The sequence below is a fragment of the Crinia signifera genome, chromosome 8, assembly GCF_055691185.1.
Source record: "Crinia signifera chromosome 8, ASM5569118v1, whole genome shotgun sequence".
NCBI lineage: Eukaryota > Metazoa > Chordata > Amphibia > Anura > Myobatrachidae > Crinia > Crinia signifera.
In genome coordinates this window covers 153,526,126-153,544,360 of record NC_139224.1, presented here as the reverse complement: position 1 = coordinate 153,544,360, position 18,235 = coordinate 153,526,126, and the positions used below count along the sequence as shown (strand labels likewise).

The 18,235-nt window shown below is 48.9% G+C and overlaps 1 protein-coding gene across 5 annotated transcripts in view; it reads left to right on the top strand.

Annotated features, from left to right (window-relative positions):
- The window catches only part of MAST2 (microtubule associated serine/threonine kinase 2), a 177,284-nt gene that overhangs the window by 14,106 nt on the left and 144,943 nt on the right, over nt 1-18,235 (top strand). For all 5 annotated transcript variants that reach the window (XM_083157441.1, XM_083157439.1, XM_083157438.1 and 2 more), the window contains exon 2: nt 15,316-15,463. In XM_083157441.1, coding sequence (XP_083013567.1) covers nt 15,316-15,463 — 148 coding nt within the window. The remainder of the gene's footprint in view (nt 1-15,315; nt 15,464-18,235) is intronic.

Sequence of the window (18,235 nt, the reverse complement as noted above, 5' to 3'; positions counted from 1 at the left end):
TATTTGGGACGATTTAATGGCCTGATTCGTCAAAATTGGCCCAAATCATCTCCGTGTATGGGCACCTTCAGTGCAGTGTCCTAAGCAATCTGTCAGGGCCAGTATACTCCCCTGAGACCACTGGCCCTGACTGATTAATATGCAGCATGCTGGATATGCCGGGCAATAGTGACGAGCGGTCTAATGAGATCGCTTGGATAATTCCCCTAAATCACTACTTGTGTAGGGCCCCATTAGAGCTGGTGCGTGCGTCGCAGATCCCATCGTTGTACAGTTATTTGTTTCTGCTGTGTTTGTATGTACAGGTTGAGTATCCCATATCCGTTTACCGAATTATTCCGAAAACCATACTTTCCAGAAAGTGACAAATTCTTTATTTTTTGCTAAAAACTCACTGGGGACATCTGTAACAGCACTACTGAGGACATGATATGTAACTGGCACTATATATGTACAAGAAATGATTGCTTAGCATCCAAATTCAATATCTGAGATAGTACACAAATTTTGTTTCATGTTTTGAAACCTTGTTTTTTGAACAAATAAAATATGTTTGGGTACTTGTGTATTATCACGGCGCCCGATTCATCTAAAACGATTTATCGCCCGATTTTTATCTTTTATTTTTTTTGGGCCGATTTGATATGCGATTTTGCGGCCGATTTGCATCTGATTTTTTTTGCCGATTTTCGGACATTTCCTGCTGATTTGCATGGTATTCCATCCTTGCACACCCCCAGGTACTATGCGTTGGTATGCAATGTGATTTTCGGGAAAATGCCCCTGATTGTACAATTAAATATCGCATAGCAACGCATGCCAGCAAGTGGCATGCGATGCGATGTGATTCGCAATGTTAAATGCACCCCCATTGTTAACGCCACCCCCACTATCAACGCCAACCCGAAGCGTGGCGAGCGGCGACGGTACGCGTCCTCCGACCTTTTCATACCCCCACTATCCACGTCGGTGTGGAGTGGATTTTAGATAGTGTGGCAAGCGTAGCGGATTACTTTACATGTATTCCGCGTCCGCTCGCCACGCTTCGGGCTCGGTGGCTCGCTGCGCTTGCCACACTATCTAAAATCAACTCCACGCCGACGTGGATAGTGGGGGTATGAAAAGGTCGAAAGGACGCGTACCGCCGCCGCTCGCCATGCTTCGGGTTGGCGTTGATAGTGGGGGTGATGACAATGGGGGGCATTTAGCATTGTAAGCACCCATCAGGGTGATTGTACAATTACAAATCGAATCGCTTCACATGCATCGCATGGCATGCATCACATGCCACTATATTGCATGCGATGCACTACGATGGAAATCGGGGGTGTGCAAGGTGTGCAATGATGGAACAGCATGCAAATCGGACGGAAAAAGTGAAAAATCGGCCGAAAATCGCATCCGATTTTTGCATGCGATTTGCGGACGATTTTCGGCCGATTTCGTGGGCGCCGTGATAATACACAAGTACCTATATTTGTGTATATTTTATGTGGTTGATGTGTTTTATACAGCATAAATGCAAGATACTTCAAAATACATCATTGAAATATTAAAATATTCCAAAATACTGAATAATCCGTTTTCAAAATTCTCCTGGTGCCGAGCCAAAAGGATACAGGATACTCAACCTGTATATGCCAGTATGGAAGTGTGGTTCTGTCTTTGTACAAGTTCTGTTCTCGGGTGTGTGTTTATTTGTGTATTTATGTCAGTGTGTAATTGTCACACCATAGCACGATACCAATGTTAGAACACATAATTATACTCTTAGGAGTAGGGTGTGTGGTGAGACGGGGAGCGGAGGGGTTGTGTGCAGGTCTTACTGGGAATTGGTTGTCAGGGAACTACTCCTGGGGGCTTCGCAGGCGGTAGGGTGCTGTGGGGATATTCATTCTGGGAGCGGTTCTCCTGGTCTCCTGTCTGTAATTCTTATTTGTGTTTGTGCAGTGTTTTGCATATAATAGGGATTGTACATATGTGCTTATTTATGCTGTCCTATAAATGTAACCACTGCTACTGGCATTGTTATAAATGTTAATATACAGAAACACCATCTTCTGTGCACAATAGTCTGACCATTTTATTCCTGTATACATGTTTTTGTAAATGAGGTTTGATACGTTAGTTGCTTTTCTATAGTATGGACTGGGAATTGGCTGAACTGTCAGGAAATGGTTAATCTTCCGTTGACTGAGTCTCGTGTCACGCTGCTGCCGCCTCTCAGAAGAAACAGTCTCTGGGGCTTGGAGCCCTGACAGGAACATGCAGAATGTAGTATAGAGACGCTCAGTGGAAAGAGTCTGCTCTTCCCATTCATTTAATGTTTACTTCACTGCAATCCCCAATCCCTGCTCATATAGCAAAAAAGGAGATTGGCTTTCAATTTTGAAACTTGGCAGGCAGCTTCTCCTTAGGCACTGTAGGCCAATGAGGAGGAGACATGTACAGTAACTCTAGTAATGTAAAGATGGCCACCATATGCCTTTTGAGATTTTGGTCCGGTTTAGCCGCTTTGCGCAGCGAAACATGACCTTTTTAATGAGCGTTATCAATGTGAAAAAAAGATCCGTTGCCTTTCGCCCCATAATCTCCCGACAATTGAATACAGTCCTGTGAATTGTGTAACTGCACATATGTAATTGAAAGGGAGGAGACCGAATTGGTAAACATTCTAATAGTATGAAAGGTGACTGATTGATCCCTTTAGCGTTCCGTTGAAAAATGAAGTTTGAAGACGGGGTCCAAGAGAAAAGAGAGCAAAATGGTGGGGAATAAGGAGTAATGTATCTCCTGAGCCACATTGTTGCAATTCAATTGCTTTCAAATGTCAAACTTATTGTCCACAATTCGTGTTATGTCACGTAAAGTTCAAAACCGACTAAATCAGGGGTAGCCAACAGTTACCATTTTCCAGATCTCCTCACAGATCACAAGTGAAGCAATTATCTCTACCTGTGGATCTTTTGTGATAGGTCAGTGCGTACAGAGTGCACCTGTGAGGTGGTCTGGAAAACATGAACTGTTGGTAGCTCCAGAGGACTGGAGTTGGCTACCACTGGAGTAAACCCATTGGCTTGATGGGACAAATTACTTTTTCAGCTCTTGACTTTTTGCATATTTCAGCTAGTCACCTCGAGGGGGTACTAGCTAAAATGTCTACTGTAGGTAATGGGTGTCTGATTGGAGCAACAATCGAATAGCTCAGATAAATGCCCATAGTAACAATTGAAGCCCTCCTTGTGTTAAACTAGTAGTCAGTATAATTAATTCACAGATATCATCTATACATATATATGTCTAGTGTCCGTGTGGCTGCACCTACTAGCTTTCGAAGCATTCGCATTGAGCGGGCTTACCACTATCACATATGTGGTTTAATCCAGGTAAGCATCTCTTATATATTTGGCTACATCTGTCACTCAAAGTGTGTCTGCAGCTGTAACGCTGGGTGGAGCCTCTGACTCACATGACTGACTCACATGACAGAGAACCAGCCCAGTGAGCCCACAGACAGTGCCAGACACCCTCTGCCTCTCCATGTTACACTGCAAAGACACAGCTACTCACCAGACACACCAGGTGAGCGTCCCACACCTCCATACCTCCCAACATGACCCTCTCCAGGAGGGACAGAATGCTCTGTTTGTGGACTTCCATCGTAATATATGATTGTCATCACCTGTTTTAAACAGGGTAATTGATAAGAAAGGTGTTTAAGCACAGGTGATGGTAATCCAATAAATTAAGGAAAGTCCAGAAACAGAGCAATGTGTCCCTCCTGGAGAGGGTCATGTTGGGAGGTATGCACCCCCCCCCCCCCCCCCCCATTCACGGCAACCCCACGATTAAATGGCACATGTAAAACACTGACATGGCTATGGTCGACAATGAAAAAGGTTGACATGAGTTTTTGAAGATTTATTTTTCACTTTTTCAATGTTTTCATATTCATTCTCATGTGTCAACATGGACACCAATGAAGTGCCACACTAATGTCAACATTTACATGTGTTGACCTTTCTATGTTGATTTTTTCTTGTGGCGATTCGCGGCACCCCCCGGCGAGCCCTCTCCCGCGATTCGCAGCACACCCCCCGCAATTCGCTGCGACTCCCGCGATTTGCGGCCCCACCCCGTGACACCCCGCGACCCCCCCCTCCCACGATTTGCGCCAACCCCCCACCCCCCGCGACCCCCCCTACCGCGAAACCCCCCGCCCCCGCGACTCACCCTCCCACGATTCGCGGCACCCACACACCCCCCCCCCCCCCCGCGACCACCCCTCCCGCAATTCACGGCATCCACCCACGACCCCTCCTCCCGTGATTCGCGAACACACCTCACCTCCTCCCTCCCCCCCACCCCCCGCTCGCAAATCACGGCAACCCCAGGATTAAATGGCACATGCAAAACACTGACACGGCTATGGTCGACAATGAAAAGGTTGACATGAGTTTTTGAAGATTTATTTTTCTTTTTTGAATGTTTTCATATTCATTCTCATGTGTTGACACCAATGAAGTGCCACACTTATGTCAACATTCTCATGTGTTGACACCAATGAAGTGCCACACTTATGTCAACATTTACATGTGTTGACCTTTCTGTGTTGATTTTTTCTTGTAGCAATTTTTTTCCAGGGACAACTATGTGCACGTCAAACTACACATCATTAACCAATTCTTTGTATAATATATAACACCTGTTCTGTTTTACTGTAGGTGTTTTAAGTCAGATCTTTTACTGCTACTATTACTGTTTATGTAAATGCATTCTGAATGACAGCAACATCCTACCATCCTTCTACAAGAGTATATAACCAACTAGGTGATTCATCGCGCCCCGTGCCCCCCTCTCCCGCAATTCAGGGACCCCCCGCGCACCCCCCCTCCCACGATTCACGCCCCCTCCCACGATTCACGTCACCCCCCGCACACCCCCCCTCCCACAATTCGCAACCCCCCCTCCCGCAACTCACGCCCCCTCCCACGCTTTGCAGACCCCCGCCCTCTCCCGCGATTCGCGGACACCTGCGCCATCTCCCTCCCTTGATTCACGGCACCCCCCGCGCCCCTCCCACAATTCACGGCACCCCTAAGCCCCTCTTTAGTCCCCCGTATACTCACACACCCCTATCACTACCCAGCTTCCTGCTCTCCTGAACCGTAACTTCCACCACTGGGGAGTCGATGACGCTGTTTTGCCCACATGCCCCTATCATGCCTCATAGCCCAGCCTCCTGCTCTCATGCACCCTAACTCCCACCCAGTAGGAGGAGACACTGACTCAGGGCCACCATCCTGTACTCCTGTGCTGCCACGCTGGACCCTCACCCACTGGCAGAAGCTGCACAGTATCTCCCACCCTCCTCTAGTCCCCCTTATTCCCACACACCCCTATCACTACCCAGCCTCCTGTTTTCCTGTGTTGTGACCTCCGCCAGTGGGGAGCCGCTAACTCAAAAACACCCTACTATACTATTGCACACACACACACACACACACACACACACACACACCTAAACAACATGCACACACAGCCCCCCCCCCCCCACACCCACAAATGTCACTGTACCATCCACACTATCAATGTACATCTTACTCTGTAACTGCTTTTTAATTAAACAAAACAATACACACCCCCTTCCACATCATATGCTCTCTATTTAACCACATTTCACCTATAACTCAAGTTGCAATACAGGCATGTCATACAATTCTAACCATCTTTCTCATATACAAATGTTCACAAATTAAGGGGGCGCAGCCCCTTACGACGGTGTGAAGAGCGCCCGTAGGGCGCGATGAATCACCTAGTTTCCTATATTTCTCTGCTGTATGTTGTCAGAAGGTGAATGAGTGCATTAACTGCTGTTCCTGAGCAGGATACAGACCTGTATGTGGAATATCTTACAGCAATGATAGTCTGTTCCGTTACCTGATCTATGAAGGCTGGGACACTGTTATCACTCGCTCATACCCCTTTCACACTGGAAATGCGTTTACAAGCCGGGTACAAAATCTCGGCTGTGACCCGGGTTGAAAGCGCTTTCACACTAGCCACCCGGCCTGGCATAAATCCAGGCGGGTTGTGTAATTGGAAGATGGGGAAGCGCTGGGAGATATCGGCATCTCCCAGCAGAGCCTTTACTGTGAGATGAACAGGACCAGGGTCTCGTTGACCCAGGATACCCTTTCACATTGCCCCTGGACCTACGACCGTCCCGAGTCCAACCCTGGTCAAGACCCGGGATGAAATTCCTGAATGTTGGACCCAGGACAATCTTCCAGGAGCCTTTCACACTGACCATTTTCCAGGGTTGTTGCGTGTTCATGTGCAATAACCCGGAAATATTTGTCCGTGTTATAGGGGTATTACTTCATTTTTGTATTTATTTACTCTGTATCTCTTACCCATAGGGACTGAGGAAGTGACCACAACTGTATCGTACACGTTATAACAAACCTATATTAATTTCATAATATAATTTTGGTAGCAGTGCCTCGTTGGGTTACTTAATCTGGGGCAACCCACAGATTTATTCCAGTTGTGAAGGAGATAATGTTATCTGTGACGTCTGAGGATGGAAGTTACAGTACATACTCCCGGCATCCAGTGTGTGCACTTTGGTCGGATGAAGTCTTTGGCTGTGGGTACTGATCACAGAGTGACTCACTGTCACCTGGAGGGGGAGGGGGGGAATCATTATTCCTGCTGCTAGTCATCTGGGGTCATTGTCCTGGCCCAAGAATCCATGCTTCTAGAATACCTTAAATTTAAATGATCAGGTTTTTCACCTTTATTGTAGCGCTCCACTGGCAGCATCCCAGGAACAAGGGGACAGAAATGAGGGCCATTTGTATGGGGAAAAAAGCCTTTGGGGGCCATATGTAAAAATTTCTCTTACAAATTGTCCTGCTGCAGCCGTCCCACGCTCCGGCAGCTGCCGCTGTATAGGACTGACAGTCTCCAGCTGCTGTTAATTAAGTGGAATCTCGCGAGAATTACCCCTGTACTTGACTCCCGGCAAAGCTGCCAGGTGGGTGGGAGGGCCACTCAAACCGGCTATGGGGGCCGCATACGCTACATGCAAGGACGGAGAGGCCCGCTCGCAACAAAACACAAGCCCTATGGCCAAAATCATTTCTTCAACTGAATATGGCCTCCAATGTGTGCGGCTTTCTGCTACACACTGGAGACTAGGGTGGCCAATCACAGGATCAGTGGGATCCCGGGATTTTGGCCTAAAATCGGCGGGATTTGAATCCCGGGATTGAAGCTTCCAATCCCGGGATTAGTACCCCATGTAAAATGCACTCCTCTTTTTTAAAGCCATGCAGCGCTGAGCACTAGTTATATGGCTCAGATGCTGCCTGGCTGACTCTTCTCACCCCCCCTTATGGCGCCGCTGTTAAGGACATTGATCTGTGCTGACTCCTGACATTACGTCACGCTGCGCAGCCTGGCTGCCGCTGTGCCTGTCAGCGCAGATCACTGTTCAGAACACGGATGCCCGGCCACACGCCTGTTGTACAGCCCGTCCTACTCCTGCCTGTCATAAGTTTACAACCCACGTTGACTGCATTGACTGCAGTGCAATGTCGCTTACAGGGGATGGGAGGATTGTCTGGAGTTGGGGGTGGGTTTAGTAGGCATTTATGACATGTGCGGGGCGGGCAGTTTAGGGGGCGGGATTAAAAAAATGCCCCGGGATGGCATCCCTACTGGAGACTCTTCCGTGTGACTCAGATGATTTACAAAGCGGGTTTGTCACTGGAAGAGTGATCATATATAGAGACAGCTGGACAGCAGAACGACGCACCGACATATATAAGCAAAGCCCAGCAGAATAATTGAGTCTGAGGCATTCTGTAATCACACTGATCTGGTCACTAGGTTGACATGCATTGAGTCAACAAGGGTTAGGTAATTAAACAGTCAAAAGGAGTCGACAGTCAATAGGTCAACATAAGTTTTTGTTTTTTTGTGCTGACATGTGCCGACAGGCGGTATTCCATGCCCTACCATCCGCTACGGCATGGTGGGAGAATATAATGGTGTGCCGAGTGCAGCGAGGCACCGTGTCCGAAGAATGTCATGTAGACTAGGTTGACATTCGGGACCGAAAAACTCATGTCAACCTTTTGACCTTCCAAACCTGTCTACCTATTTCAGGTGTTGACCTTAGGCCTGTCGATCTTCAGTGGCTGACCTAATTGGTTGTTGTGCGTGTTCTGCTTACTATGTAATAAGGAGAAGTAACTCATAGCAGCACGGTAATACAGGGCTGGTGGCGGCTATGTGAGCAGGGTGGGGATGGTGCGTGTACTGAGGTTACTGTGTAATAAGAAGCAGTCACGCGTGTGCACCGCTGCTAGCAGCACGGTAATACAGGGCAGGTGGCGGCTATATGAGCAGGGTGGGGATGGTGCGTGTACTGAGGTTACTGTGTAATAAGCAGTCACACGTGTGCACCGCTGCTAGCAGCACGGTAATACAGGGCAGGTGGCGGCTATATGAGCAGGGTGGGGATGGTGCGTGTACTGAGGTTACCGTGTATTAAGCAGTCACACGTGTGCACCGCTGCTAGCAGCACGGTAATACAGGGCAGGTGGCGGCTATATGAGCAGGGTGGGGATGGTGCGTGTACTGAGGTTATCATGTAATAAGAAGCAGTCACGCGTGTGCATCGCTGCTAGCAGCATGGTAATACAGGGCTGGTGGCGGCTATGTGAGCAGGGTGGGGATGGTGCGTGTACTGAGGTTACCGTGTATTAAGCAGTCACGCGTGTGCATCGCTGCTAGCAGCATGGTAATACAGGGCTGGTGGCGGCTATGTGAGCAGGGTTGGGATGGTGCGTGTACTGAGGTTACCGTGTATTAAGCAGTCACGCGTGTGCATCGCTGCTAGCAGCATGGTAATACAGGGCTGGTGGCGGCTATGTGAGCAGGGTGGGGATGGTGCGTGTACTGAGGTTACCGTGTATTAAGCAGTCACACGTGTGCACCGCTGCTAGCAGCACGGTAATACAGGGCAGGTGGCGGCTATGTGAGCAGGGTGGGGATGGTGCGTGTACTGAGGTTACCGTGTATTAAGCAGTCACGCGTGTGCATCGCTGCTAGCAGCATGGTAATACAGGGCTGGTGGCGGCTATCTGAGCAGGGTGGGGATGGTGCGTGTACTGAGGTTATCATGTAATAAGAAGCAGTCACGCGTGTGCATCGCTGCTAGCAGCATGGTAATACAGGGCTGGTGGCGGCTATATGAGCAGGGTGGGGGTGGTGCGTGTGCTGAGGTTACCGTGTAACAAGAAGCAGTCACGTGTGTGCATCGCTGCTAGCAGCACGGTAATACAGGGCAGGTGGCGGCTATATGAGCAGGGTGGGGATGGTGCGTGTACTGAGGTTACCGTGTATTAAGCAGTCACACGTGTGCACCGCTGCTAGCAGCACGGTAATACAGGGCAGGTGGCGGCTATATGAGCAGGGTGGGGATGGTGCGTGTACTGAGGTTATCATGTAATAAGAAGCAGTCACGCGTGTGCATCGCTGCTAGCAGCATGGTAATACAGGGCTGGTGGCGGCTATGTGAGCAGGGTGGGGATGGTGCGTGTACTGAGGTTACCGTGTATTAAGCAGTCACGCGTGTGCATCGCTGCTAGCAGCATGGTAATACAGGGCTGGTGGCGGCTATGTGAGCAGGGTGGGGATGGTGCGTGTACTGAGGTTACCGTGTATTAAGCAGTCACGCGTGTGCATCGCTGCTAGCAGCATGGTAATACAGGGCTGGTGGCGGCTATGTGAGCAGGGTGGGGATGGTGCGTGTACTGAGGTTACCGTGTATTAAGCAGTCACACGTGTGCACCGCTGCTAGCAGCACGGTAATACAGGGCAGGTGGCGGCTATGTGAGCAGGGTGGGGATGGTGCGTGTACTGAGGTTACCGTGTATTAAGCAGTCACACGTGTGCACCGCTGCTAGCAGCACGGTAATACAGGGCAGGTGGCGGCTATATGAGCAGGGTGGGGATGGTGCGTGTACTGAGGTTATCATGTAATAAGAAGCAGTCACGCGTGTGCATCGCTGCTAGCAGCATGGTAATACAGGGCTGGTGGCGGCTATCTGAGCAGGGTGGGGATGGTGCGTGTACTGAGGTTATCATGTAATAAGAAGCAGTCACGCGTGTGCATCGCTGCTAGCAGCATGGTAATACAGGGCTGGTGGCGGCTATATGAGCAGGGTGGGGGTGGTGCGTGTGCTGAGGTTACCGTGTAATAAGAAGCAGTCACGTGTGTGCATCGCTGCTAGCAGCACGGTAATACAGGGCTGGTGGCGGCTATATGAGCAGGGTGGGGATGGTGCGTGTACTGAGGTTATCATGTAATAAGAAGCAGTCACGCGTGTGCATCGCTGCTAGCAGCATGGTAATACAGGGCAGGTGGCGGCTATATGAGCAGGGTGGGGATGGTGCGTGTACTGAGGTTATCATGTAATAAGAAGCAGTCACGCGTGTGCATCGCTGCTAGCAGCATGGTAATACAGGGCTGGTGGCGGCTATCTGAGCAGGGTGGGGATGGTGCGTGTACTGAGGTTATCATGTAATAAGAAGCAGTCACGCGTGTGCATCGCTGCTAGCAGCATGGTAATACAGGGCTGGTGGCGGCTATATGAGCAGGGTGGGGGTGGTGCGTGTGCTGAGGTTACCGTGTAATAAGAAGCAGTCACGCGTGTGCATCGCTGCTAGCAGCATGGTAATACAGGGCTGGTGGCGGCTATATGAGCAGGGTGGGGATGGTGCGTGTACTGAGGTTACCGTGTAATAAGAAGCAGTCACACGTGTGCATCGCTGCTAGCAGCATGGTAATACAGGGCTGGTGGTGGCTATATGAGCAGGGTGGGGATGGTGCGTGTACTGAGGTTATCATGTAATAAGAAGCAGTCACGCGTGTGCATCGCTGCTAGCAGCATGGTAATACAGGGCTGGTGGCGGCTATATGAGCAGGGTGGGGATGGTGCGTGTACTGAGGTTACCGTGTAATAAGAAGCAGTCACACGTGTGCACCACTGCTAGCAGCACGGTAATACGGGGATGGTGGCGACTATATGAGCAGGGTGGGGATGGTGCGTGTACTGAGGTTACCGTGTAATAAGAAGCAGTCACACGTGTGCACCGCTGCTAGCAGCATGGTAATACGGGGCTGGTGGCGGCTATATATGAGCAGGGTGGGTGTACTGAGGTTATCATGTAATAAGCAGTCACGCGTGTGCACCGCTGCAAGCAGCATGGTAATACGGGGCTGGTGGCGGCTATATGAGCAGGGTAAGTGTACTGAGGTTACCATGTAATAAGCAGTCGCACGTGTGCACCGCTGCTAGCAGCATGGTAATACGGGGCTGGTGGCGGCTATATGAGCAGGGGGAGGATAGTGGGTGTATTTAAGGGTTACCATGTAATAAGCAGACACATGTGTGCACCACTGCTAGCAGCACGGTAATACAGGGCTGGTGGCGGCTATATGAGCAGGGTGGGGATGGTGCGTGTACTGAGGTTACCGTGTAATAAGCAGTCACACGTGTGCACCGCTGCTAGCAGCATGGTAATACAGGGCTGGTGGCGGCTATATGAGCAGGGTGGGGGTGCTGCGTGTACTGAGGTTACCATGTAATAAGAAGCAGTTATGCGTGTGCCCCGCTGCTAGCAGCACCGTAATACGGGGCTGGTGGCGGCTATATGAGCAGGGTGGGGATGGTGCGTGTACTGAGGTTACATGTAATAAGAAGCAGTCACGTGTGTGCATCGCTGCGAGCAGCACGGTAATACAGGGCTGGTGGTGGCTATATGAGCAGGGTAAGTGTACTGAGGTTACCATGTAATAAGCAGACACACGTGTGCACCGCTGCTAGCAGCACGGTAATACAGCGCTGGTGGCGGCTATATGAACAGGGTGGGGATGGTGCGTGTACTGAGGTTACCATGTAATAAGCAGTCATGCGTGTGCCCCGCTGCTAGCAGCACGGTAATACGGGGCTGGTGGCGGCTATATGAGCAGGGTGGGGATGGTGCGTGTACTGAGGTTACCGTGTAATAAGAAGCAGTCACACATGTGCATCGCTGCTAGCAGCACGGTAATACGGGGCTGGTGGCGGCTATATGAGCAGGGTGGGGATGGTGCGTGTACTGAGGTTATCATGTAATAAGCAGTCACACGTGTGCACCGCTGCTAGCAGCACGGTAATACGGGGCTGGTGGCGGTTATATGAGCCGGGTGGGTGTACTGAGGTTACCGTGTAATAAGCAGTCACACGTGTGCACCGCTGCTAGCAGCATGGTAATACAGGGCTGGTGGTGGCTATATGAGCAGGGTGGGGATGGTTAGGAGATTATAGGGAGTGCATCATAAAATTACATTTAATGTAGTAAGTGTTGGAAAGAGCTTAAGTGTAATTATTCTCTTAGCTGCAGGCTCTGTATATAAATACACATTATCCACATGTACACACAGTAGCTGGGGAGGCCAGGAAGGCATGGGGTAATGCTGGCAGCCCCATCACTCGTGTATCTGTGAGTACAATAAGCTGCGTGCAGTGATGGCCGTGGGACTTATGCTCTAGTCCTTACAGAGAAAAGTGACAGGATTATATGTGACCAGATCACCATGAAAGTTTATGGCACGTTCTTCTAGAATGATGTAATATCCTCTAATCATATACACCTGCATTGTCCTGTGTGGATTACCGTACTTGTTCTATATATACACACAAACACACAGCTCAACAAAATAAAGGGAATGCTAACACAACACATCCTAGATATGAATGAAATATTGGTATTAAATACGAATATTCAATATAGTTGAATGTGCTGACGACAAAATCACACGGAAATCAAATTTATTAACCCATGGAGGTCTGGATTTGGAAGTCAAAATGAGGCTCAGTAGTGTGTATGGCCTCCACGTGCCTGTATGACCTCCCTACAACGCCTGGGCATGCTCCTGATGAGGTGGCGGATGGTCTCCTGAGGGATCTCCTCCCAGACCTGGACTAAAGCATCCTCCAACTCCTGGACAGTCTGTGGTGCAATGTGGCGTTAGTGGATGGAGCGAGACATGATGTCCCAGATGTGCTCAATTGGATTCAGGTCTGGGGAACGGGCGGGCCAGTCCAGGAACTGCTGACACACTCCAGCCACATGAGGTCTAGCATTGTCTTGCATTAGGAGGATCCCAGGGCCAACCGCAAAGGGGTCTGATGATCTAATCTATGTACCTAATGGCAGTCAGGCTACCTCTGTCGAGCACATGGAGGGCGGTGCGTCCCCCAAAGAAATGCCAACTCACACCATTACTGACCCACTGCCAAACCGGTCATGCTGGAGGATGTTGCAGGCAGCAGAACGTTCTCCTAGGTGTCTACAGACTCTGTCACGTCTGTCACATGTGCTCAGTGTGAACCTTCTTTCATCTGTGAAGAGCACAGGGCGCCAGTGGCAAATTTGTCAATCTTGGTGTTCTCTGGCAAATGCCAAACGTCCTGCACGGTGTTGGGTGTGGATGTTGGACCCTCATTCCTCCCTCATGGAGTCTATTTCTGACCGTTTGAGTAGACACTTGCATATTTGTGGTCTGCTGGAGGTCATTTAGCAGGGCTCTGGCAATGCTCCTCCTGTTCATCCTTGCACAAAGGCAGAGGTAGCGGTCCTGCTGCTGGGTTGTTGCCCTCATATGGCCTCCTCCATGTCTCCTGATGTACTGGCCTGTCTCCTGGTAGTGCCTACATGCCACAGCTCGCATTGATGTGACATCCTGGATGAGCTGCACTACCTGAGTCACTTGTGCGGGTTGTAGACTCCATCTCATGCTACCACTAGAGTGAAAGCACCACCAGCTTTAAAAAATGACCAAAACATCAGCCAGAAAGCATAGGAGCTGAGAAGTGGTCTGTGGTCACCACTTGAAAAACATCTCCTTTATTGGGGGGGGGTTTGGGGGGGGGGTCTTGCTAATTGCCTATAATTTTCACCTGTTGTCTATTCCATTTGCACAACAGCATGAGAAATTGATTGTCAATCAGTGTTGCTTCCTAAGTGGACAGTTTGATTACACAGAAGTGTGATTGACTTGGAGTTACACTGTGTTGTTTAAGTGATACCTTTATTTTTTTTGAGCAGTGTATATTTTGCTGCTTTCCCACTGCAGACCAGTTTAAAGTACTGGTAATCTTAAATGGTATTTAAAACGGTATTAGCATTCCCACTGCAGCAGATTACCGTTTTAAATACTATTTAAGTACCATTCCCATTGCAGTGAACCGTGTAATGTAGAGTGCCTAACCCCCCCTTCTCCCAGTGTAAAGAGTGCCTAATCCCCCCCCCCCCCCCCCAGTGTAAAGAGTGCCTAACCCCCCGTACCTGCCCTGTGCCCCCACCTCCCCATCCCTTGTACTTACCTGCACGGGGATGCAGGGCAGCGGGGGTCCATGCAGGGTCCATGTGGGGTACAGGCAGTCCCAGTGCCTGATGAGAACTAGTAGTTCTTACTTTGCGCATATGTAATGAGTGCACGTGCATAATAATGAGCAGCTAATTACATATGCACATATGTAATTAGCGGCTCATTATTATGCACGTGCACTCATTACACATGCACAAAGTGAGAACTACTAGTTCTCATCAGGCACTGGGACTGCCTGGAGGCATTCCCACTGCCTCTTAAACGTTATTTTAACGTGTAGGACTCTGCTTTAAAAACGGGTTGAAATGCCATTTAGCTTTAAACGGTATTTCAACTCTGGCACTTTCACACTGCAGCCTTAAAACGGTAAATTGCGCTGAAAATTGGCAATTTAAATAAGTCAAATAACATTGTAACTGAAAAGCTGTCCTTTGTCATTCCTAGACTGTTTCCTTGTGTAGCCTGCAAGCTGTACTTTATAAATATACCTTTGCAGTCGTGGCAAACAGCCCCCCCCCCCCCCCCCCCCCCCCAAAAAAAAAATTGTACCAGGTCCCTTTTAGACTCCGCTAGCATCAGACACTGTTGTGCGTCTTTTTCTTTCTGCAAAAATGCATCTTGGATGCAGCGCAACCAGGGTGTGCTTCTGCCATCTTTAACAACCCCATCCCTCCAAAAGGAAGGAAGATCTAGTTAACAAGCCCCCCTCCCCAATCACTTCCTCCCTCTGGCCTCGGCAAGTGTTTGTGTGCAATAATCATTATAAATATCTATGTATTCCAGTAAGCATTCTGCATGTAGACCTATCCATGCTTTGTGTGGCGTATGCCCCAGATAACGCAATCCTCTCTGTATTACAGGATAGTGTTCCCCCACCTGCCTCCCTGCTGTTCAGAAAACTAAGCAATCCTGATCTGTTCTCCTCCTCGGGGAAGGTGAAGTTGCACCGCCAGCTCAGCCAGGATGACTGCAAACTCCGCAGAGGAAGTCTGACCAGCACACTAACGGGTGAGTGATCCCCATTATCTCAGAATAGTAGCTGTACATAACCTTCAGCCGTGACTTCTCTCCTCTCCTAGACGTTCAGAATCCTCTTTTGATGTCTGTCAAAAATGTACTTGAGCCAATTATTCTTAAGTTGTTTGACCGCCTGTATAATAAAACATTATGACTGGACCTAATACACCCAGGTCACTGCTGGAACGTAATGGTATCTGTTTCAATATGTTACATGATGTTTAGCATGTTTTACACTTGAGGGGCCCATACATATGCCGCTCAATCCCCCGACCTGCGGGTACCGATCGCCGATCCTCGGCGCATCAGGGACGTAAAAAAAGGGCCTGATTCCACGTTCCCTGTCAGGGCCGGACATGGATATTTACACATGTTGAATATCCCTGATCGAGGGATTGCCCTAATACATAATAAATAATCCCTAATACATCATAAAGTCCGAGTAAAGGGGTCCTTACACCAACTATAGGTGTATGGACCCCTTTGCTGTGGTTTTGCCCCAATTCTTCTCTGAGAGGGTGAACTTGAGGAGCAGAAACTGTGAGTATGACTGTGAATGTTATTATGTGTTTCATTGTAGATTAACTTTTATTATGGCTTTACTGGCTATTCACCTCTTACCCACTTCATAGCGTTACAGACATCTGTTGGCACATCCACCAATTCCTATCTGTAAGCCTCCTGCAAGGAGTCAGGTTCTGCTCTTACTAACAGGAAACCTTCCTGGCGGCTCAGTCAATACAGACCTTGGTGATTGTAAATGAAGTCTGCTGACCACGTTGCTGTGGGAAATGACGTTTATTTATTAACAGTTTCTTGTATAGCGCACACATAGGAGTTTACAATCTATATTCCCTACCACGTACACACGCACACAGACATCCTAGGGTTAATTTGTTTGGAGCCATGTAGCCTACAAATATGTACCCGGAGGAAACCCACGCAAGTACAGGGAGAATATACAAACTCCACACAGTTAGGGCCATGGTGGGAATAGAGCCCATGACCTAAGTGCTGTGTATTGCCAACCGTTACACTGTCTGTACTGACGTCAAGGGGCATTGCTAGGTGACGCGATATCATCAGATGTGTTCTAACATAGCCAGAAGTTTTGCTATGTGAGAGGAAGTTGACATGCATTGGGTGGACCACTGACGGTCTACAGGCCTTAGTTCGATAATGGCAAGGTCGACAGTCCAAAGGTCAACAGTGGGATTTGTTTTTTGTGCCGACAGGTGGTATTTCATGCCCCCTACCATCCACTAGGGCATGGTGGGAGAATAGAATAGTGTGCCGGGCGCAGCGACGCACCGTGCCCGAAGCATGGGGAGCGCAGTGAGCCATGTGAGCTGACGCAGTTTGACTGTGTCCATGTCGGCATTTGAGACAAAAATAATTGAAAGACCTCATATTTATTTATTAAGTTTCTTACATAGCGCACACATATTCCGCAGCGCTGTACAGGTAATATTAGAACATTCACATCAGTCCCTGCCCCAGTGGAGCTTACAGTCTTATATTCCCTTTCACATGTACACGCACACACAGGCATTCTAGGGTTAATTTTGTTTTGTAGCCAATTAGCATACCGGTATTTTTTTGGGGATTGTGGGAGGAAACCGGAGAACCCGGAGGAAACTCACACAAGTACGGGGATAATATACAAACTCCGCACATTTAGAGCCATGGTGGGAATGGAACCCATGACCTCAGCGCTGTGAGGCGGTAATGCTAACCATTACACCGTCCGTACTGCCCATATCAACCTTTTTGACTATCAATCCTTCCATTGTTGACCTAATGCTCGTGTCTCCTTCCAACCCTGTTAACCTTAGCCATGTAGACCTATTTTAGGTGTCGACCCAAGGACGGTTGACCTTCGGTGAAGGACCCAATTAATGTTAATCTAAATTGGGTCATCCCAAGACACTGTAGGTGAAATGCCATCGTTGGTGATGACATGGGGAAGTGCCGGAATCGTGGCCATTGCCACCTTTGCACCTCTTAATAATGTATGCACTATTACTGTTTGTCAGGGGGGGGGGTTTCTGGTACACCTGCTAGGCCCCGCTATATGTACGATAGTACAAGCATTGCGTGTTGTAGACACAGCATTACATGTATGCATCTTAAGGTTATTTTTAGCAAAACACAACCGGTTCTCGGGGGGCTGACTTATTAAACCTGGTGATCAAGTGGCTTGAATTTTATCACCGTCCAATCAGCTCCTAACTGTCAATTTACCGGCTGGGTTTGAAAATGACAGTTATCAGCTGATAGGTCAGTGGAAAAGTACCAACTACTTCAGGGCTGGGCAACACCGGCCTTCCAGATGTTGATGAACTACACATCCCAGCATGCCTTGCATCAGTTTCAGCATGGCCACATAGCAAAACTAATGCAAAGCATCCTGGGATGTGTAGTTCACTAACATCTGGCGGGCCGGTGTTGCCCAGCCCTGAACTACTTGATCACTTCACCAAGCTTAATACATCTGTCCCTGAATCTCCTCTTCCCAAATAATCAGTATAGCCCGTGGTTCCCAAACTGTGTGCCGTGGCACCCTGGGGTGCCTTGGGGGACTTGCAGGGGTGCCCTGGGTTGATGGTCCAGGACCAATTAAAGTTTTTTTTATGTCCATTATAATAGTCAAATTGGGGACAGACAGTTGTGAATCCTATCCATTATCCTATAACTGATCGTAAGGATGAGATATAAACACAATTTATTTAACTTAATATTTGTTTCTGACTTTCTCAATGA